The sequence below is a fragment of the Narcine bancroftii genome, chromosome 8 (assembly GCF_036971445.1).
Source record: "Narcine bancroftii isolate sNarBan1 chromosome 8, sNarBan1.hap1, whole genome shotgun sequence".
Classification (NCBI taxonomy): domain Eukaryota; kingdom Metazoa; phylum Chordata; class Chondrichthyes; order Torpediniformes; family Narcinidae; genus Narcine; species Narcine bancroftii.
The window spans coordinates 11,140,586-11,164,390 of NC_091476.1; the positions used below are offsets into that span (position 1 = coordinate 11,140,586).

Genomic DNA, 23,805 nt, shown 5'->3' on the forward strand with positions numbered 1-23,805 from the left:
ATAGAATCTACCCTTTGTTTATATAAAGGGATTGTTTAATTAATTTATTATTATTTATTTTCTATCCAGAATTAGACAGGAATATATTATAAGAACGGGATAAACTGTTAAATACCATATATATAGAATTTCATGTCTTAAAGAAACAAATCAAATAAGCAATTATGGATAGGCTTTTGATTAGTATTATATGTTTAATATGTGATATGTGTATGATTATGGTCTTTTGTTTGTAATTGTTAGATGACTTTATATGTAGAATTTGTATATTAAATTTAATAAAGATATTTTAAGAAAAATAACAATTTGTCAAGGACCCCTCTGAACGTTTAAAAGGATGTCAGGGAGAACTTGCCTTGCTAAAGCACCGGATGTCAGTCATACCTCTTTTCGTATCTCTGTACATTTTATTCCTTTGACCAAAGTAGGTTTCATGGGATCACGGAGGACTGGCATTCTAATGGTAGAAAGTGTTGCCAGATGGGATTTTTGATACAATAATTCTCAGATTGACAGGCTACAAAGAACATGGAACATAGAAGAATACAGGTTATTCAGGTCATAATATTGTGCAGATCAATTTGGGAAAAACTGACTCAACAACCTAAATCTTTTGTACCTTTGACCCAGAACACTCTATTTTTGTATCTTTGTGCCTGCCTAAGAGTCTTTTAAATGTTCCTCTTGTACCAGCCTCCATCATCACCCCTGGTAATGCATTTCAAGCATCCACTACTTTATAAAAAAAAAATTAAAAAAAAAAAAAATCTTACCCCTGATGTCTCTCCTAAACTTTCCACCCCTCACCTTGTACAGATGTCCTCTGGTGTTTGCTACTCTTGCCCCAGAAAAAAGTAGCTATGCCTTGTATAATCTTGCAGACCTTTGTTAAGTCAACTTCTTATTCTTCTTTGCACCAAAGAGAAAAAGCCCTAGTTTTGTTAATCTTGGCTCATAAGACATGTTCTCCAATTCAGGCATCAACTTCATAAATTTCCCTTGTACCCTCTCCATGATTCCACATCCTTCCTGTAATGAGGCGACCAGAATTGAATACAATATTCCAAGTGTGGTCTCTTGAACTCAGTCTCCCGAATAATGAAGGCCAGCATTCCATAAGCCTTCTTAACTATCCTATCAACCTACGAGGCAACCTTGAGAAATCTATGGATTTGGATCCCAAGGATCTCTTTTTTCAAGGGGTTAAGAAAACTTACCTCTGACAACTCCCTTAATCTTTCTTCCACTCACCGCAAATAGATGTTCTCTGGTATTTGATATTGTCACCTCAGAAAAGAGGTGCTTGTTGTCCCTTCATGATCTTGTAGAGCTCATTTAAGCTACCTCTTATCCTCTCCCCAAAGAGAAAAGCCCTAGCTTGCTCAACCTTTCATATCATATTCTTCAATCCAGGCTGCATCATGGTAAATCTCCTTTGCATCCTCTAAAGCTTCTACATCCTGTAATGAGGCAACTAGAATTGAATGCATTACTCTTAGTGTCATGAAACCAGAGATTTATAGAGCTACAACATTACCTCACAGCTCTTGAACCCAATCCTTGACTAATGAAGGCCAGCACACTACTATGCCTATCAACTTGCACAACAAACATGATGTATCTATGTATTTGGACCCCCAAGAACCTTCTATAGAGAATCCTGCCATTAACCATGTACTTTGCCTTCATGTACAATCTTTCACGTCATACTGGTCTGGATTGAATTCCATCTACTACTTTGCCCAACACTGCGACCTGTCTATATCCAATCGAAACCGACAATGACTTTTTACACTATCCAGAACACCTGCAATCTCTTATCATCTGCAAACTTACTGACCCACCCCTTCAAGTCATGTATTAAAATCACAAGGAGCAGGCTTCCTAGATCCTTGTGGAATGCCACTATTCACTGACCTCCTGGCAAAAAGGACAGTTTGGTGGAAAGAACAACATTTCCCTACAATCTTGACACCTGTAATGTAGCATTTGGATACTTTTTGAGCCATATCACTTTAATCTCTGCATCTTGCCTGCATTATAAGTCATGTTGTCATTGGCCTTCATTCACAATTGGTGATGGAAGTGAACCAGTCTTGTTGGCCAGTTAAATGGAGTGTGAGATTATGATTGAGATGAGATGGGATGAATGATGGTGAGTTGGGATCTCAAGAAGATCAGACACTATGACAATATGAGGCCTCACCATTAGAAAACTCTGATTCATTTTTAGTTTGCAATCTATTTTGGACAGAATTTTAATGATTGTGGAAGTTACTTTACATAATGGTCCATGGTCATCTGGAATGCTCTGCTGTCTGAATACTCATTGAAGAGAATTGAAACTATTTATGGGCAAGAGTACAGAAATTCAATGTAACATGGCTCCCTGAGTATTTTTCCTATCTGAGCAGAATCAAACCTTTAAATTGCAATCAATTATATTGTTGTATTCTTGTTAAGTCTACATTAAAATAAGATTAGATCTTGTTCAACATTTTATTGAGACATAATTTAAATGTTCCAAGTCTTGATGCAGCTGAAGTTGCCACACATTTTTCTCACTTTGCTATTCGAGCATTTCATGAAAATTCAGTCTTTTAAGATGAGAAAGATCGCCACACATTACACAGGCTGGCATGGAAATCAAATACCAGCACTTAACATCCTGCTTCTGTATGTCTCGGGTGTAAGAGGACTGTGTGAAACATTGGCTCATTAATTCCCGAGACTAGTACTAAATAGAAGTATGTTGTTAGCAAAATAGTATTGGGAGAATTTCACACAGCATAGAATTCCCTCCAGGCAACAAAGGAAAAAAATTGCCAAATTATTCTTGAATAAATTGGGGTTGAAAGAGTGGTTCATAACTAGATAGGAGTAGTGTGACTTACGACTGAATACTGTGAATGCTGACCTTGTAGACCCCTGTGCATTTCTTGCTGCAGAGAAAGACTTCTTTAACTTTGGCTTGTTAGTTAACAGAGACATTTGTTACCTTCACAAATCTTTGCTCTTTTTGCTGATTTCTACCTGCTAACCTCTTCCACCTAGAACTCTTCCAATACTCCCTTGTCTGTCCTCTGAGTTGACATATAATTAACAGAAAATTTAACAGATTACATCTTACACTTTAATTCTATGATCCCTATCAGCAATTAACCAAAATATTATTGAAATTGAAATAATAGTTTGTCACAGACTGGATGGCCCAAAGGGCCTGTTTCTTTGCTGTTGTGTTCTATGATTCTATTTCACTAGATGACAGATTGGTCTGTGGCACTGATCATGGAATTCTCAACCTTGATTTTAATTCCCATCATGGTCTCATTTTTCCTAACTTGCTCACCCCCTTTAGTCCAAAATCTGCAACCCATTCTTATTTTTTTTCCCCCCTAACTCTGTATCTGTTTTCCCTCCTCTAAACTTTTCTTGAAACCCTTCAAGTTCACCAGTCCCTTCTCTGAACTTTTAGTCCTAATATTTCTTTGAATGTCTCAGTGCTTTGGCTGGCTGTCAAATGCCATGAAACTTTTACAACTTTATGATGCTATCTAAAAACAGGTGGCATTTGTTGATTTCAATCTTTTTATCTGCAAACTACACTTGTTCTCAAATATAAATGTGTGGGCGCTTCATTTGTGTCAGCTTGGGTTTTCTTGTTGCTCTTTTTCCTGCCATGTGATAGCTCTCCAATTTATAAAGACATTTAAAAGCCAGCAAGGTAACTGCATGTTAAAGATAAATAATGAAGACATGCCAGTAAGAGCAGATGGCAAGAGAATTGGACTGCACATCACAATATTCTATTCTATGGGCAACAATCTTCTGATGAATCTTCCTCAGATCAGACTCTTTTTGGAGAACTGTTTTAGTCAAATGAAAAAACTGCTCTGTGAAGTCTTATCCATTATGCAAATAGATGGTGATTTTTTTTTTTTGTGTATAGTTCACAAGATATAGGAACAGAAGAAGGCTCATTAGCTCATCATTAAAACATTGTTAAAATATTCCCATCAGAATACCAAACACATACCATGTATTTCAGTGTACAAGTTGACTGGCAGATAGGTGGACCCCCCCTCCCCCGCCTTTAGCCTCATTTTAATGGTTTAATGTTATATCCGGTGTAGAAGTTGACCCCCATTTTTTTTGGGCTGCCCTCCCAGGAACAACTCAATTTTTTTTATAAACCCCAATCACAAGTAATAAATCTGTAAATTAAGTAAGTAAAAGGTAACCTCAACCTACTAGGCAGGAGCAACGATGGCCCACGGACCTGAAGCAGTGACATCGTGCTCCCAGAGGGACCAGAAATCTCAGCCTACCCAGGCAGCGGCGGCCAATGGAGCTGGATTGGTGAAATCGTGCTCCTGCCAGGAGCAGGAACCTTGGCCTTCCAGGCAAAAGCGGCGACAGCGATGTCAGGGCCCTAGGTAGGAGCAGTTATGGCGGCGCCCAGTGGTGGAGAGGTTCTTTCAGCATCGACTGTACGCCGAATTGACATCAATCTCGTTTTTTCAGTGAATTTAAGGTCTCAAAAGTATGTCTGGGGTACGTCGACCCCCATTGTTTTTGAGTGATTTGAGGGTTTTATGATTTGACATATACGCCAAAATATACAGTAGTTATTTCTACCCCTTGAGGTACTTTGAAGGAGGAATCCTGAGTTTCTAATTCTGTTTTATTTGACTCAACCTTAATGGAAGTTATTTCCTACATCACCAAAATGATTAAACATCAAGAATTTTAACAATATTCAGATGTGTCGCAATATGATATTTTTGCATCTATATTTGCTGTTTCATTATATTTTTCATTTTGTTTATATGAAATTAACTTTGAACTGAATAATATCATTAACATTAAAAAAAATTGGGTGGAAAAACTCAGTTATATTGGACCTTCCAGCAGGGTGCCTTGCAAAGTTCAAATTGAAAGAAGTAAATCATGAAAATCTGTAGACACAAAATGCTGGAGAAGCTCAGCATCTTGAGCTCAAACAGTGTCCTTAATGTAATAAAGGTAAAAATGCATAACCGACGTTTTGGGCTTGAGCCCTTCATTGAGGTATGAGAGAATGCTGGCAGGCGTCAGAACAAAAGGAGGGGTGAGGGGTGGCAAAGGCAGGAGATCATGGGTGGATGAGGGGAGGGAGGTAATAGCAGCAATGAGGTGGAGGAGGGATGGCTGGATGGGGAAGGGGGGGGAGAACTGGAAAAACTGCAAAGGAGGAGGGGAAAGAAAAGGCGAGCAAGTTTAGCAGAAAGCAGAAAAATCAATGTTCATGCCATTTGGCTGGAGAGTACCCAGATGGAAGATAAGCTGTTGTTCCTCTAATCTACAGGTGGTCAGGGCAGGATAGTGCAAAAGGTTGGTTTCTAGGATCTTACAACAGAGAACTATTATTACAGCAGAATTATGGCAAGTGATCATGACGTAAGGGACACAGTGCATGCAGAGATGCATACCCCGACTGTAACAAATTTAGGAGCAAATAATTACCCTTTAGGTGGATATTTCTTAATAGTAATGTCCAAGTACGCTTTGTAACTATCTTTGCTGACACCCAGTATAGTAGATGTCCTACCTTCTGAACTTGTATCATAGCTACCTAACTAAACTGCTGTTTGATTCTATCTGATTCATTCTACCCATTATTTAATATAATGCATATATACCAATCATTCTTTTGCACATTTGATATTATAGAAAAAGCATAATTTTAAATAATTTTTAATATGATTATCTAGGCATCAGAAGCAATGAATTTCTTCTGTATTTTTGCGAGAAGCTTACTTTGTTGTTATTCCCTCGCTGCTAACTCCAGGTTTCTTGCCAAGTTTACAGTAATTTATAAAGTCACACTGAATAATAACTGTTTGAAATGTGTATCTTGAGAACCCAGAGAAACATTGGTTGTATGAAAGGTTGATTTTTTTTTTTTCACATCCCGAACAAGAAATTCAATGAGTGATTGAAAACTGGTTCTCAGGCCTTGAGAATACTTGATGTAAGTTGTAGTGATATACAAAACTAACCAACGTGGCTTGCTGAGGAGACCAAGGTTAATATTTCATAAATGTGCAATGGTAGCCATCAAGTCCTTCAACATGTCTAACGTGCATTTATTATTTGGTAAACAATAGGTCAAGTTTTACTTTTTTAAAAGACGTCCTTTTTTAAATTTATTTAAAATGAACCCTTGTTCACAAGAGTGTATTGTGCAATATATCACAAGAAATAATGCAAGCAAAATATAATCAAAAAGCTGGACCCATGACAGGTTTGTATTGTCTTCTAATTCTGTTTGATGTGAAGAACAGAAAAAGTTTAACAAAGTTGAAAAGAAGCAAAATCCTTGCTAACAAAACTGATATCTGACCATAACCTCACCCACATGTTTAGCAGCAATGTACAGAACATTCTGTAGATTTAAGACGATAGATAATCTTAAAGATCAAAATAACATTTAGTATTGCTATCATTGAGGGGTTTTTTTCTCCATCATTTCACCCATGTAATTCCTCACCAGAAATTAAAATCTATTCCATTTTCATGATCTAATTCTCGGATTTGTTTAGGTTCTTTACACCTTTTCTACGAATGTGCACTTGCATTCATTTTTCTTGGAAAAGCAGAAGAAATGGGTTTCTCCATTCCCACCCCTAGTCATGTCTTTCATGCAGCGATGGCATCTGGTGAGAAGGAAGGCCAGGCATTTTTAAAAACATTGTGATGCTGCTTTTCACAAAGGTCACTGGCAAAAATAGCCACCTTACATCATTGTGAAAGGTTAACTGGTCCTACTGGAACAATTGGTTTTGTGGATCATGGATAGGAGATGGAACCAATCAGTGAGGGGTTAAGAAACCACAGAAGTGATGAGGTCTGTGATGATACATAAGATAGTGGCTTGATGTTTCTTGGTGGGGTCCTTTTGAAGGGGTAAATAAGAGGAAGTGTCTGAGAGTTGTTGCCTGGGCTCGGCACGGTAGAGGACAATGTGCCAGACTACAACTGCCCCACCTTTGTGGGTTTAATAGTTTGGGATTGGTGCAGAGAGAGTGGAGGACAGAGTGTTCTGAGAGGGTGAGATTAGAGGAATAAGCAGAATGAGCAAAAAACCCCCAGGAAATCTCAGAATAGATACAGTGCTGGCTGGGGGAGGAGTCCAGACCAATGAAAAGTGTTAGTTGCTTATTCCTTGAAGAAGGGCCCTGGCCAGAAATGCCTTCTATGGGTGCTGAAAGGTTGGCTGAGTTCTTTATTACTATCACATGTCTGCAGACTTTCGTGTTTCACCCAAGAAGTGTGTGTTCTTCTAATGCAGTGTTTACAAACTTTTTTTCTTTCCACTCATGTATCACCTTATGAAATCCCTATGCCATAGGTGCTCTGTGATTAGTAAGGGATTATTTAAGGTGGATGTGAGTGGAAAGAAAAGGTTGAAAACCACTGTCTTAACTGTACCTCATTTACTCATTATGTGCATGTTTTCCTAACCCCAAAGGAAATGGGCCAATAGCAATTTTTCCTTTAGCAAAATATTTCAGTAACAATTGAATCTAGAGCAGTGATTCTCAACATTTTTTCTTTCCACTCACATACCACTTCAAATAATCCCTATGCCATCAGCGCTCGGCGATTGGTAAGGGATTGCTCAAAGTGGTGTGTGAGTGGAAAGAAAATGGTTGTGAACCACTTCTAACGACACATGTAGCCTTGATCAGTGATTGTTCCTGTGGCGAACATGAGTCTGCTATCCATGACCTTGCACTACACCGGCTTCCTGAAAAGATTATGAAAAGGTGAGAAGTAGAAAAAGGAAATAGAAAAAAGAAAATGAAAATTGAAATCCTTTGCATGGGATACTTAGGTCCTAAACACATTGGAGAAATGTACTGTAATAGTAAGAATACTTCACCACAAAACATCTGTTGTATATTTGCCATTTTTTTTTTGCCAGCAGGATTCTTTTTGTGAAACCTGTTTTCCTTTCTGCATATTGTTGGTTCTAATTTTATTTTTATTTATGTTCTCATCAACACTCCCTTTTGATTTCTACGTTCTTTAATCCCATCTGTGACTAATAAAACAGTCAAATTTATCTTAATCGTTTGTTCTGTTGCTTTGTTAACAATATTAAGATAGGATCTAGGCAGGACACAAGGTCGCTCTGGATCATTACAGAGATGGTTCTCAAACACAAATGGATGTTTGCCATGCGGATAAGAATCTGGATGTTGAAAGTTTTGGAGAACTCGGCAAGAACAGGAGTGATTGGAACTCAGTTGCTGATGCAGCCCCGAGCAGGGTTTCCCAACCAGGGGTGCGAGATAGCATTCCAGGGGGTGCGAAATAACATTTCAGTTTTTTTGTAAATCCACACTCCTTCAATTTGGATAATATGTCGGATGATGAAGAGCTGAAGGAAGACCTTATTGAACTGCGCTCAAATTGTGTTCTTGAAATGCAGTTTGAAAGCAAAACTTTGGAACAATATTGGTGTTCAACAATGGACATGTTTCCAAGACTATGTGAAAAAGCAGTAACTGTGCTCATCCCATTCGTGACGACATACTTCTGCGAGTTTGGATTTGGGGCCCTTTTGTCAATCAAGACAAAATCTAGAAATCGCTTGGGTGCACAGGCAGACATGTAGATTGCTCTCAGCAACAAAGTGCCACGTTTTGAAAAACTCTTAAGCAATAAACAGGAACAAGAGTCATTAAATTTAAGTTGGCTTATGAGCATTAGTTCTTTAATTTTTTTAAAGAAATTTCATGCATGGATGAAAATTTAATTTTTTTTGTCAGGTTTATGCAACTTTTAATTTGTTGTAATATTTTTTTCTTTTCCATATGTTTCATTTTTGTTTATACGTTATTAAAAATTTATTATACAAATTTGTTTTGGTCACCTTCACCTTTATTCTTAAATAAATTATTACTTTAAGAGGTGCGAGAACATATTAAAATTTTTTGGGGTGCGGGACATAAAAATGGTTGGGAACCACTGGCCTAGAGCATTGGGAGGAGAGCTTGGAATGAGCTGAATATTATGAAGTTTAGAAGGCAGTCAAGAGAACTGAAACAACCAAATTTAAATCCCAAAAGTGAAGTGGTTATAGATGGACGGGGCCTTTTTGTGATGGGAGAACCTCGGCTGGTGATCAAATGGGGAACTACAGATTCAAATAAGTGTTCAGCCTGAGTTGGAGGGGAACGGGATAGAATTGATGGTCAGATTTGCATGGTGGCCAAATTCGAGTTACTTTTAGCACTTTTAAATAACAAAAAGCTGCCTTTACTGGAAAATAAAAATAAAAATGGAAAATCTTGAAAACATTCAGCAGGTTAGACAGCATTATGTGGATAGAGAAACCGAGTTATCTTCAATAAAGGGGCTGTGACCTGAAATGCCAACTTTCAATGGATTTTGCCTGACCTGCTGAATTTTCAGTATTTTCTGCTTTTATTTAAGTTGACTTATTGCCAGAAATGTTCAGGTTTGACAAGTTGAAGGTGATGGCAATGTGGTTTGGAGAGACTGCGCCAAGCTGCAAGAACTGGCTGGAGCATATGCCAAGGGAAAATGGAAACTGTGAAACTTTGGAGGAACAAGTCAGCCTCTCCAACCAGTTAACAAGACGTGAGTGTGTTTTGGTTAAGAGGGGCTGACTCGGCTGTGGGGTGGGTGGGAGAGTGTTGTGTGAGAAATCGGTTTGAGGAGTCCAAAAATGAGTCTAAACACAGTTTGAATGAGATAACAGGCTATTACCCTGCGAGGGAAATTCACCACAGGGAATCTCACAAAGTACAGAAAACCATCACATCGGACACAACAAAGCAACCTATAAATATAAACTGTTCTAGACACAGATGTATATTGGAGTACTGATTTTTTCAAACTACCCCCCCCAAACTCACATTCTAACTTAAGTAATCCCTATCCCATAAGTGCTCTGTGATTAGGAAGGGATTGCTTAAGGGGGTATGTGAGTGTGAATGGGAGATAGAGAACCATTGCTCTAGACCCAACAGTTACTGAAATATTTTGCTTGAGAAAAATTGTCATTGGCCCATTTCCTTTGGAGTTATAAAACTGTGCACATAACTAGTCAATTAGAGTCAAAACAGTGGTTTTCAAACTTTTTCTTTCCATTCACATACCCCTTTAACCAATCCCTTCTTAATCACAGTGAATTTATGGCATAGGGATTATGTAAAGTGGAATGTGAGTTTAGGGGGGCAGTTTGAAAATCACTGTAGTAGAGGAAGATAGAACAACAGCACCCACCACTCCTCGACCGAGTGCAGGTATAGCACCAACATTAAATAAGAAAGAAGCATGGTACAATGATGACCTGGAATGGAGCTTGGGTTTCTTGGGGAAGGGAGACCTGGCAGCTCCAAGTTTTGGACTTTATCCATCCCCTGCTGGTCAGTGGAGCCAGCCCAGGTGATTAACAGAGCCAGTGGTGACTTGTGTGATCCTTTGAAAAGGGAGATTGCAAGGTGAGTGCTCAGCACAGGTGGTCTTGAACTTGATTGACAGATGTGGTAGATTTTGACCTGGTTCCAGCCAGAGAGGTCACGTGACCCCGCCACAATCCACACTGCAGAGGAACTGTCAAGATTGTGTGTGGGGTGAGAAAGGCTGACACGTCTTGGCGTGGAGTGGGAGAGGCTGACATGACTGTAGGTGGAAGGGGATGACGCGACTGTGTTGCATGGGAGGGACTGAAATGAATGTAGTTGGGGTGGGGGACTGAGGTGCGTGCGTGCGCGTGCTTGTGAGAGAGATATGATAGGAGGGGCCCATATTCACATATTCAGCCCCTATCCTGCATCAAACCCCTGAGATGATTTTTCTTGCAATGTGAAAGTGCCCTGTGTTCTCAGACAGTGATGCAATGTGTTAATCTCCAGAGAAAGGGGATGGAAATGCACTTAACTTGGGGGGCTTATTTTAATGGCTATCTTTGTGGGTAGCTGCAGGCATACCACGAAAATCAAGCGTCGAAGCTAGTTTGATCTGGTCTACCTAACTGCCGTAGCACAGACGGACCTCATCATGTGGCTGTGAAACTCCATTTAGTCAGATAGTGTTGCACCACCTGTCCCTCTTGGAAATATTGTTCAAGTGGAGAGTCTTCGACTCTAAATCTGGCAGCCCCTCTGCTGTGGGAAAAGTGTATGCGTTAAAAAAGGAAAAGGTTAAAAATATTCCCAAAGTCTCCTTGATAAAATGTAACTTCACCAAATCTTGGGATTCCTTGACATGTCTACTCAAAATGAAGGAGCTCTGGGCAAGATACTAAGAATTGTGAGTCCATGCAGCCAGAAGTCCAGCATTAAATGGTGGATGGAGTGCACTACCCTGTCAAACCTTTAATGTGGGGACCACATTGTCTCATCAGGTAACTCAAAATGTGCAGAATATCTCTTGGGGGTGGAACTGTTAGAATAGTGGTTAGCCAGTGAACCAGGTTCAAATCTGGTGCTGTCCACATTAAATGGAGTATTATTACTTCCAGATTTTAGATTTTACTATTGAGTGATTAACATACGTAATTTACTTTTATTATTACATTTAGATAAGTCAGTGAATTGCCCCTCTTGTAAAAATGGAATTGCAGTTCTCCAAAAAAAAAAACAACTTTTGTTGGCAATTTTAGGATCCTTTTTACCAATTTCCTTTTCCAAATTGACATATAATCCATTAATGAGAAATAGATTGAGAATTTGGGATCAATTTAGGAAATTCTTCGGGCTTGATGGTTTTTCATTGGTGAGCCCTATTATAGATAACCACCTCTTTCAACTGTCTTTGTTGCATGTAGGTTTCAAGGTGATCCAGAGCTGAGTGGAGAGCAAGTGATATTGTGTCAGTGTGGAGTGATTGTGGCGAATTACAGTGGGTCCAGATCTTTGCTTAGGTACATGTTGATTCTGGCCATGACCAACCTCTGAAAGCATTTAATCACAGTAAATGTCAGTGCTACTGGGCAATAGTTGTTAAGGCAACTCACTCTGTTCTTGGGCACTGGGATGATTGATGCCCTTTTGAAGCAGGTGGAAACCTCTGAGTGCAGCAATGAGAGACTGAAAATGTCCATGAACACTCCGGCTAGTTGGTTGGCACAGATTTTCAGAACCTTGCCAGGTACGCCGTCAGGGCCTGACTCCTTGTGAGGCTGCACCCTCTTGAATGATGTTCTGACGTTGACCTCAGACAGATATCACAGGGCCCTGAGCCTTTTTCAGGGATTCTTGTATGGATCTCCTCAAACCTGAAGATATTGTTAATATATTTGTCCTCAATGAGAAGCTCACACTTTAGGGAGATGGTGTCAGAGTAGCCTAGTTGAGTAATTTCAGTGCATTTTGTTGATGTCCTACATTGTAGCCATTATGTACTTGTGGTGGAAGAAATCAGTGTTGATGGTGGCTAATGGTGTACCAATAAAATGGGCTGTTTTCCCTGGAAAGTGTTTAGATTCTTGAGTTATTGAGTTGTACCTATCAAGGTAGGTGGAGAGCATTCCTTCTCATTCCTGATGCGTGTCTTTCGATGGTGGAGAGACTTTGCAGGTTCCAGAGGATATCCTATCTCTAACCTGCTGTTGTAGGCATGGTATTTATGTGCTGTTTCAATGAGTCTGCTCAATGATATCTCCTGAGGATGTTAATGATGGGAGACGTGATGATGGTGATTCCATTGAATGTCAGTCTTGGTTGTTAGGTGAATTGATCATGAACTTTACTGGCTGATTATCAGCGGATGACTGAATACTGTGTAAGGCTTGCTCCACACAGGTTTAGAGGTAAATGAGAAGTCTGCATATTGCAGAAAACTGGAGCAACAAACCATGATGGATGAACTCAGTGGGTTGGGCAGCACCCAATGAATAGGAAACACAGAAGTCTGCAGATGCTTTGATTGTAGTGAAAACACAGAAATGCTGGATGAACTCAGCTGGTCTCGCAGTGTCCATTGGAGGTAAGATTATACCACGAATATTTCGGGCTTAAGCTCTTCTTCAAGTTCAATGGACAGTTGCCATTTCAGGCCAAATTGATCCAAAACATCGACTGTCTATTGCTTTCCAAGGATGCTGCCTGACCTCGAGCACTTTGTTGTGCCCAGCAGGAGTTTCCTGCTTCATTTGCTGAAGAGATGTGAATGGGATTGAACATTTGGTAAACTTCAGTGAACATTGGCACTTCTGCTCTTATGTTAAAAGGAATGTTACTCAAATGGGCTTTATTGTGTTGAGCCTTTATAACGTGCCTGGGAAGTGTGATTTTTTTTTTTTCTCTCTCCCTTGTCTAATGTTTGTACAGTACTTCACAGAATATGGTTTTTAAAAATTATTATTGTCTGCTCTCATTATTTCATGTTTAATTGGACGACTACCAAATGAACTGCACATGCATAATGGTACTGCTTTTAGGGCAGAGCAGTAATTTGGCATCAGGAAGTAAAGCACCAGAGGCAATTTTCCAACTATAGAGGGAAGAATTCAAACCACCATTTAACAGGAGAAACCTTTAGTTTGTCTGTGCTTCATAATCCTGAATAAACAGACCTGACAACTGGCCTGCTGACTCAATATAACACACATTTACTTGTTGAGTCACTTAGCAATGTTTATTCTGAAGAAATGAGGATATTAAAAGACCAAAACTCTGAACAAATAAATGCGATAGAAGTATGTAAACTTGTATTTTTGTTAATAGTTCTACTGGATCTTGGGTTATAAAGGAAATACATAAGTTTTCCAGTGCATACACAGATAATAAAGGACATTCCTGCTCTTTCCTACAAATGAGTTATTTTCTGATGCTTAAGGAAAAGAATGAGGCCAATAGCACTTTAAAACAAGTGGTTCTTCGACAAAGAAGTCGCCTTGACATGAATAGATATCCATCTTTAATACAAAGGATTAGCCTGTCCTGCAGCATTTGTATTGGATTCAGAAGCAAACCTTTTACACTGTATCACATTTCGGCTTAAAAGCAAAGATAAACCAAAGCTTTGAAAAGATTATTGATTTATGGGTATGAGAATTAATGATGTATGCATCAAGCTTTAAAATAGCAATAATTCTAGGTGAAATGCTTATGCTCCCGTTTGAGTCTGTCAGTAAAATACGTAGAAAGCTTGCATTTTTACGTGAAGATTGCAATTGTTTCCAGAAACTTGTTACATGATACTTTCTCATTTATTGTTAGGACATTAGTTTTATTTGAAAATATATTGGTTTAAAAAAAAAAGTCAATAGTTTGCATTTCTGATCCTTGATTTCATTTTATGGAGACTGATTTGGTAGGGTTCGAAATTCACCTTCGGTCAGTTCTAAAAGTTTGTCTGTTGCTCTTCACTTCTCCTTAGTACATACAGTAGACACTGAACACCAATGTCTATGCCCTCCATTTTAACACCATCCAAATGAAACGTCCTGCATGCTATGAGCAGCATACATAAATACACTGGAGCAAATGTGATTTTAAAATCACTACATTGTGCCTAACTGAGTGACATTCGCTGCACAAGACCAGATGACTCTTGATGAACAAAATGCCTTTAAGTAACCTTCTATTAATTGTAACAACCATCTCTAGAATATTTTCATATCCAGTTTGATGTAATTTAGTAATCATAAAATCTTGAGTAGCAATGGGGGAGACTTTATCTTTGTTTACTGACACCAGGAAGAACATGGGGCACTAGCTGAACATCTGTCCTGAAGTTCACTTTGCAGGCCATTTGCATCCATTTTGCATCACAGTAAAGTCAAATTTCTCTCCTGGTAATATGATTCAGTGGGAAATTGCTAATCTTGAGTGAAGTAAATCAAATCTCTGGCCTCTCTTTCCTATAAATTTCAGCCACTTCCTTGCTGCTTTCAGTGACGAGTGGATGAGAGACACATTCGTGCACGCGTCCCTAACCACTGATGTAAAAAAAAAAGTTCATCAGCAATTCACGGGCGTTTACAAAATAAAGTGAAATTAACGTTAGTAATAACGTAAATTCATTTTTAGTATTTTATAGAAATTACAAATAAAAAGTTGATATTGTCCAGAAAAGTTGATCATCTCCCACATTTGTGTCAGTTTGAAAAATACCAGTGTCTAATCATATGCATGATGCTTGGTGGAACCAGGAAATTGCTAAATCATGTCTAGTAATTGTTTTTTTTAATGATTGAGGGGAAATGTATGAAACTGTCTCACACTTACCAAGACCCTTCATTCTATTTGTGAGAATTTCAGGTCATTGGAAATTACTTAAAACATCAGAAATCTCCAGTGAATAAAGAGAAAGTGGAGGGACTTAGCAGGTCAGGCAGTGTTCATGGAGATAAATGGTTGGGACCCTTAATCAAAACATTTTTCATCAGAAATCTCTACACTTGCAAACTAGATTTGTAACTTCACTTTGAAACTAAGTACAGGTATTTTGTTCTATACAATCTGGTATTGAGTAATTTATAGAAAGGCACAACAGGACCCATAGATTTGATTTGCTTGGTAAAATAATTATAATTAAAATAGGTAGACAAAACTCGCACATCACATTTCAAAACGATATCACTTAAATGTTGCTCATTCTTCAAATGTTACTTGTGAGTTTCCAGAAAATAAACATGTCAGTTAATTAGGTATAAAAAAACACAAACAACCCGTGAATAAATAGGATAATGGATGGCTGGCAGGATCTAAATGAGTGGTCCTGCTGGTATCATATCCCCAAAGTAATAACACTCTTGTGCTATCCAACAATTATCACAATTGCACTTTCAAATTATTGATTGAAGCTCACTCCCAGGTGTTTTTTTTTAACAAAAAAAAAGATTTTGTTTTAAATGAAAATTCCAAAAAAAATTCTCCATCAAGCTTACTCCATCCAGAGAGAACCCTCATGTGAGTAGTTCGCCACTGTCATGAGTCGTTGCTTTACAGCCACCTTTTTACTCTCAACTCATCGATGTAGTGATTCTACAGGCACATTCTGTTACAATAGAATTCGATTTATCTGAACAATATTGTTTTTTTAAAGCCAAATACTAAACTACATATTTTTGATTCATATATTTATTTTAAATGGGTTAAAGATGAGAGCAGAAATTTGAAGTGAACATGTCTGCTTTTAGAGAAGATTATTAAGGTCTAATGGAGCAAAAATAGGCAAAGTGAATTGCAATGTAGATCCACAAAATCCAGTTGAATGATGGTACAGATATGAATGGCTTTCTCCTGATCTTTTGTTCCATTATCTATACAAAATATAGAGCATCTAAGTTTGTGACTATACACTATACAATACACAACAAAGCAATGCTGAGTGTTTGTTATTTGTAGCATTCACACGAGATCCATGTTCAAATGGCATTTGTGGGATTCCCAGCATTTTGGGAGTTGTAGTAAATGATAACATTCTTTTGTGGGATAATATTCTTTTGCATTTTCTTCAAACATTAATGAAATTTTTTTCAGATCCAGCAATACTTTAAAGCTCCATATGTTTACAGTGATAAAAATATTCAGTTTTAGACTTCAGCAGCCATTTCTTCTTTACATTTAGAAAAACGCTATCCATTAGTCAATAATATATGAGGAATGTTTGAAACTGTTACTTGCTTGTAATTCGTTACAATAAACACCAGTGTAAAGTTTTAAAAAGGAATACAGCATCCATCGATTACCTGAGACTTCACTTGCTCAAAATATGGATTTAACTTCATACATTTATTACAGCTATAAAAGTTCTACTTAGATTTTGTGAGGTACAAAGACCTAAAAAATGGTAGCTGCCAGACTGCTTTATGAAATAGATACATTCAGGATTAGGAATGTTTTAGCATACATAAAGTGTTGATACTGAAATCACAGTTAATTTTGTAAGAATATTTTTAAAGAAATGTGGTAATATATGGGGAAATAAATGAGACCAATCAGCTAAGTAGAATTCAAAAAACACAAAGAAAGAAAATGCAAATTTTCATTGAAGTGGTCTGTTTTCTACTTTCCACCATTACTCTCAAGAAGAAAACACCAATTGTAACAAATACTTTTAAGAGGGGAAAAAGAAACAATGATATTTGGGTTTTTTGGGGGGGGGGGAGAGAAGGTGAAGTTCTGTTTAAATATTAATGCCCAATAATAACCCTGTTTTTAAGTTCAGTATTATTAAAATTCTTTGATATTCCTTGGAAAATCCAATAGGCGAAATATCTGATAGATAAAATACTCAAACTACTTTCTTGCATTCTGATGCCACTGTCAGTAACTTAGCACATCTTCACTAGCTGTTTTATTTCCAACCTCTTCTCCACTACGGCGACGTGAATGTAAAGTATCTATGAACTCGTCCCACTGTCAAACATCCTGAAAACCTTAACAAGCAGCAACTCCCAATCTAAGTGAGATTTTAACGCCAAGCCTAACAAAATCACGTGGACCTCAAAAATATGTGTGGATGTTGCAATTTACTTGCATTAATATTTCAAAATCTATGCCTAAACATTCATCCCTCGTTGGAAGGAATGATGTGCTCTGCATCTGCAGCAGTATGTTCCCTCTGGAGCTCATTTTCATGGGCATAAAACACTGTGACCATTACTTGACCAGGGCTGAATCTCTAAGCCGAGGAAGTTAAAGATTCAAAAATATGTTAAGATACTTTATGATATTTGAGCTTCTATTCATATTGTATTAATGATTTATATAATGGTTAAATATTAACTGTTATTTGTTTCATGATTTTTGGTGTGAAAATCAAATGTGAACTGATAAGCCGTGCGTGGGAGGGAATAATTTGAAGTGATTCCGGGAAATAAGGTAAGGAGGAACGGAACTAATGGAAATGCTTCCTTGTGAGCAGATATGAGCCCATAGACTAATGCTTCCTTCTACGTCATTGTAAGTATATAATAAGAATGGCCGCTTAACTTGCTTGAAGGCCATGCACTTTCTGGGCACTTCAGTTCCTGATGCATGGAGAGAGACAGCAGTCATAGAAGAAAGAGAAAAGTTTGTTCCTGAGATCATTTAATCTTCTGAGAACTTAATTGAGAGGAAATTTATTGATTTGGAAGTATCTGGCACTCTTGAACTCTATCTGAGAGGTCAATGTTTGTCCAAAAACGTAAATGTACTTTGCTTTGCACAGTTAATCATTCCAAAAGATGGTCAGAACAGCTAAGTTCATCATAACTGGTTTGGGAGTAGAAAATTATTGTAATAATATTTGTGAAGAAGATAACGAAGAGATTAGAGCAATCCTAATTGATCATATGAAATCAGGGCCACAAGGTGCCGGGTGGGGGGGGGGGGGAGGGGTGTGATGGGACATGGTTAACAGTCCAATGCAAAGGACAAAACTTTGCTGAAGTTCCATGATGTACAAGAAAAAAAATGGATAATGAGAGTTTATTGGATTGTTTGAATGCCATCAGTGATGGTTGTTTGGAAAGTACCCAGAATATCTCTGTACATTGTTGGAGACATCCTTAGATTGTGCCAGTTTACATATGCATTTACTGTTCTGGGACCTTACCAAATTAGACTTGCAGCTTGAGAGGCCGCAGCTAAATGTGGAATAACCAAATTTTAAAATTTCAGCTGAATGTTGATTTTTTTTTTCATTGTGATATATTTTTGCTTTATTGAAATGAAAATTCAGCATGCTTGGATTGATATTGCATTTCCCAATCTCTTGCTGAGATTTTGCAATGCTCTTTTATCTGTTTTCAATAGGATATTTTTTTAATACTTTTTTCCCCCCCTCTGTTAAACTACCTTTTCTGAAATTCTTCCTTCCCTGAAACTCGGTGGCTTTTAGGTCTGTCATGGACCATGTAATGATTGTCCACTATTTGCTGCATTGTGAATCAAGTCAAAGAAATCAGTTCTGCCTATGAGATGGACCAGGTACTTCTGTATTTCATTTGGAGGGGAGAGGGAGCTCATTTTCCACTGGTTGAGGGATGTAGGTACTGTGAATTGAACTCGCAACCTTAGATTACGAACACAACATTGTAGTCCAATGGTTTTACATACCTCTTGTATTGATGATTTCACTGACAGCATTATGATACAGTAGGCCATTTGGTCAACTATTAAAAATAAGCAACTGTGGGAAGGTACTTGTTCATGCTATCTTCTTGTGGAATTGTTAGAAACCTAGGAATATATTAACATGGCCCAAACAATTTGTACAGCTGAACATTGGGAAATAAGTAGTAGCAATAAAGTAATTTAAACAAATGAAAGGTAGTGAAAAAATTATTGCAGATGCTTAAATAGAAGCAGAGAGGGTGGTGTCACATCAGATCCTATAACCCTCAAACTTTTGAGCGCAGTCTATTTATTTTTTACAGCCATTCATCCTTGAGGCTAATACTGTTAAATGTGGATGATGAAGATGTGTTGAGTTTATGCTAGAAGAATTCATGTATTTTTTTTTCCCAGAGATATTCCTGTGATTAACTGAAATACTTGGAGTATTTCACCATTTTTAAGTGTGTTTTGGTTTTTTTTGAAAATTGTCTGCAGGTGTATTTTGTAGTGACTGGGATTTTATCCTTATTGTAAATGTAGTTTTCATACCCATTGCTCAATCTCGATTTGTCCAACCAGCATTTCAGTTAAAAAAAAAAAAAAATTCCTATATTATGCTGCAGTACCATTCCTCATTTTGGGTATGCCCCATTGAAGGCAAAATTGCCAGTTTGTTCAAACTGGTGGAGTGGTATAGCGAATGACAGAGTTGTAATCAGGAGGTGGGCTGTGACATTCCAGTGTCTGGTCCATTGACAACAGAACAGAATCTTCCAGTGCAAAATCCAAGCCTTCATCCACTGTATTACACATGTCGGACTTGAACGGGTTGGTATGGTTCTCTGTCTCTGACAAAACAGACTCCTTGCTTTTACTCACCGCTCTCATTCTGTTTTAAGAAAAAAATGCAATGAAGGCAAGCAATTAGTTATGATTTAAGAATTGTTGCATTGGTAAATTATAGCATAATGGTAGCATAGTTTCACTTTTGTATCTTGTAAGGAGTTAAAGGAAACTGATGCAGACAAGTCCTATGTCTGTGAACTCAAGTCTGGAGGTGGTGTGATTGTAGTAAAAACAAAAAATGCTGGAGAAACTCAACAGGTCATGCAGCGTCCATAGGAGGTAAAAATATATAATCAATGTTCTGTGTCTGAGCCCTTTTTAAAGTGCCTGCCTGCATTTTACTCATACCTTGGGTCTGAACCATTGGTTATATATTTTTATCTCTTATGGATGTTGCATGATCTGCTGAGCTTCTCCAGCAATTTTGTCTCTCTATGTCTGTGGTGATCACGTGCGAATGTGTCCATAATGAAAGGTCTGTACAGTAAAGCCTGGTCTCCAACTGAATTGGAGCACCTTGCATCTTGACCAAGGACACATTCTCTTATGTTCATGAGGGAAAAGAGCTCCAACGAGAACATTGGATTTGTAGAGCGATACACCACAGAAAAAGGCTTTTTGGCCCACTAACTCCATGCTGTCTGACAATAGTCCATTTACACTAATTCTGCAGTAATCCCCATTTTTAACTCTCCTGGAGTGCTCGTGAGAGGAACTTTGCAGTGGCCAAGTAATGGCCTAACCTGCACATTTTTAGGATGTGGGAGGAAACCTGAGCATCCAGATGAAAATGTGCAAACTCACAATGACAGCATACAAGGTCAGGACTGAACCCAGTTTCTGTGTTGTGACTTTACTAGCTGCACCACTGTGTGCACTGTACCTATTAACGGTCAAGCTCAGAACTGGAGAAGAAGCAAATAATCTTCAGTCCTGAGGAACTGCCTAAGAAGAATATTAATCTGCATTGTGTGTTTAATATTAATCTACATAGTGTGTTTAAGTGTGCCACTGGGACTTGTGGATGTGAAACAATGTTAATTAATTAATTTGCAAATGGATGCAAAGATGCAGAAAAAATATTAAGGTCAGCATGGTTAGTATAGTGGTTAGCGCAATGCTGTTGAAGTGCTAGCGATTAGGACCAGGGTTCGAATCTTGCGCTGTCTGTAATGAGCTTGTAAATCTCCCCTTGTCTGCATTGGTTTTTCCTGGCTCTGGTTTCCTCCCACCCTTCAAAATGTAGCAGGGGTTGTAGGTTAATTGGGTGCAATTGGGCGGCATGGGCTTGTGGGCCGAAAGACCTGTTACCATGCTGTATGTTTAAATTTAAAATTAAAAAGAATGTTAACTTGTTTTTGTGTTAAAGCTTAGCTCCAAACACATCATTAACTTCTTTGACCTCACTGAAAAGTGGTGTACTTGCAACAGCATTGGGCATGTCTGGTCATGTCATTCATGTGGTCAATTGTCATGTAGATCACAGCCAGAAGCAGCTTTGACGTGCAAGACTCCACATACCTGGCCAACATCTCTGACTGGTCTGAAGGAGGCTTTTCTGATATAAACCTTGTGAAAGAATTAATGACCTGTCTACATTCAAATTGGCAATGAAACTAAAGGCGTGCCAAATTTTCACAAAGCCCTATTAAAATACCCATACTGTGGAATAAATTGAAATGAGGAGAATTAGTGACTATTTTCAAACAAAGAGTCATTCATAGAAAGATGGCATTTTCTTTCTTTGGGAAATTGAGCTTCATTCAGTTTTGTTGACTTTTGACAACTAACTTTGGCTGATTCTCTGTTTTTAAGTTGTCAAGAGATGCAAGGGAAAACATGAAAATATCTGTGCCTTGGAAAATATCCAGATAAAAGACAGCACTAGTTGACCACATAATACAAGTTTTTTTTTAAGCCTTTCAAACTCACAGCCAGTGGTCCAAATATACTTTTGTCTCGGGGCAGACATTGTTGTCCAGCAAGTTTTGGCTATCTCTTAAATTGCACTCTTAACCAAAGTTTAACTGTTGAGTTTGAAATGTAATCTTTCAGTGATATCAGGATGATTAATGCAGCCAAGCTCAACTTCATGTGTAATATGGTAAAGTTACTGGAGTAGAAAAGTATTTACTTAAAAAACAATATAAACAACTCTTTGAGGACTGGCTTCAATATTTGATCATTCCTTGTGTTGTACAGTATATCTGAAGCATTTTATTTCATCCCATTTTTGTTGTGAAAGTTTTACTTGGTATCAATAATCTGAAAATTTGGAGATAAATAACCCCAGGTGAGAACTCATGAATATGTTTAATATTGTAGAAACTGCAATAAGAAACTGTCCAAGATCAAAATGTAACATTTCAGGATGTTTCAAATACAGATAAAAAATGGCATTGATAAACATATACAATTTATTTGAGAGATTATAAATATTTTTCATAAGATAAAGTTATTGTTGTCCAAAGGGTCTGTTTTCTGCTGTTAAGTGTCAGACATTCCAGATTGAACTGCTTTATTTTGTAGCATTAGTGTTCATCTTCACACAGGAGCCTGTTCTTGAAGCCTGCCCAGTTTAGACTGTTCCAAGAATTGCAAGCCTGCTAATTACAAAGGGAATTGTGGTGCTGTGTGAACGCAAGGAAATTATGCGAGTTCTTGTCTTAAAATATTATTTAATAATTAAAAATGACAAATTGTTTTTTTTGGTCATGTAGGTAATTTTTCATGTATTATTTCCTTTGTTATTAGTATTGAAATTTATCAAGATTGGTATCTTGGCAGCCAACAAGATTGAGGATAGGGAATCGCTTGTCAAAAATTTTCAGAGGAGCTTTATTTCTACAGCACTTGTGTGTATTGCACCAATACTCACATCTGCAGATTTTCATGCTTGCCTTCCGTGGATAAATCTTGTGTGACCTATGTAACATGATCAATTCACTTTGGATCCTTTCAATGGGTGCAGTTAGCGTAGTGGTTAGTGCAATACTGATACAGCACCAGCGACCAGGGTTCAAATCCCGTGCTGTCTTTAAGAAGTTTGTATGTTCTGCCTGTGTCTGTGTGGGTTTTCCCTAGGAGCTCCAGTTTCCTCCCACTGTTCCAAAACACCAAGGGTTGTAGGTTAATTGGGTGCAATTGGTGGCACTGGTTTGTGGACCAAAGGGGTCTGTTACCATACTGTATGTCTGAATTTAAATTGCTCAGGATGTTGTTCCCAGTCCTGCTTGGCCACGTGAAACTGATCTTCAGGATTTGGCAGAGATAAGTTTGTCCTTGGTTGTTAAAGAACATGTTGCCATGTTCTATTTTTGATATTAACAATACACTTTTCCTCATGATTATCAAAAGTATCAACTTTAATTTCTAGGCTTTCTTTGAGACAATTATCACAAAAGTTGTGGTTTCTGGTCCCATGCTGTACAGAACTGTTCTGTGATGTACTGAAATAAGATTTGGCCTATAACAGCAGTTTCGGTTATTTCTCTGAAGGCCTGAGGTGGACAACAGTGGTTAGTCTAAACTATTCCATTTTTAATACTCATTTTTAAAAACTTTCTTCAGAAAGAGAATTTCAAGTTTATTAACATTTAATTTTCTGATGGAATAAATTAAAGATAAGGCACGTCAAACAGCGAAGCAGTTGCTCTGATGCAGCCCAACTGTTTCAGGAAATTCTTTATAATTAAGTCCCAAAACTCGTATACTTACGCTAATGTAATCAATCCAAAGGGGCAGGATTTTGTTTCTGTGTGTTTCAAACGCTTTAGTTCACCAGAAGCCAGCACCATTCCACTATCTGTTTCTCCTTCCTGTGGACCATAACATACCCAATGAGAAACGCTGCAAACTGCTAGTCTTCCCTCGTCTGCACCCT

At 38.0% G+C, this 23,805-nt stretch overlaps 1 protein-coding gene and 1 long non-coding RNA gene across 7 annotated transcripts in view; one reads left to right on the plus strand and one right to left on the minus strand.

Moving 5' to 3' along the window:
• Positions 1 to 23,805, plus strand: part of LOC138740364 (uncharacterized) — a 153,803-nt gene that overhangs the window by 77,576 nt on the left and 52,422 nt on the right. The gene's annotated exons all lie outside the window — the stretch shown is intronic.
• kdrl (kinase insert domain receptor like) overlaps positions 15,533 to 23,805 on the minus strand; it is a 138,426-nt gene continuing 130,153 nt past the window's right edge. The window contains exons 29-30 of one of the 4 annotated variants that reach the window (XM_069892898.1): positions 23,640 to 23,740; positions 15,533 to 19,965 (exon numbers count right to left, since the gene is read on the minus strand). In XM_069892898.1, the coding sequence (XP_069748999.1) occupies positions 19,752 to 19,965; positions 23,640 to 23,740 (315 nt within the window). In that variant the 3' untranslated portion in view covers positions 15,533 to 19,751. Of the gene's footprint in view, positions 19,966 to 22,221; positions 22,529 to 23,639; positions 23,741 to 23,805 lie in introns of those variants that run through there. The other 3 variants (XM_069892900.1, XM_069892899.1, XM_069892901.1) reach the window with 3 other exon arrangements.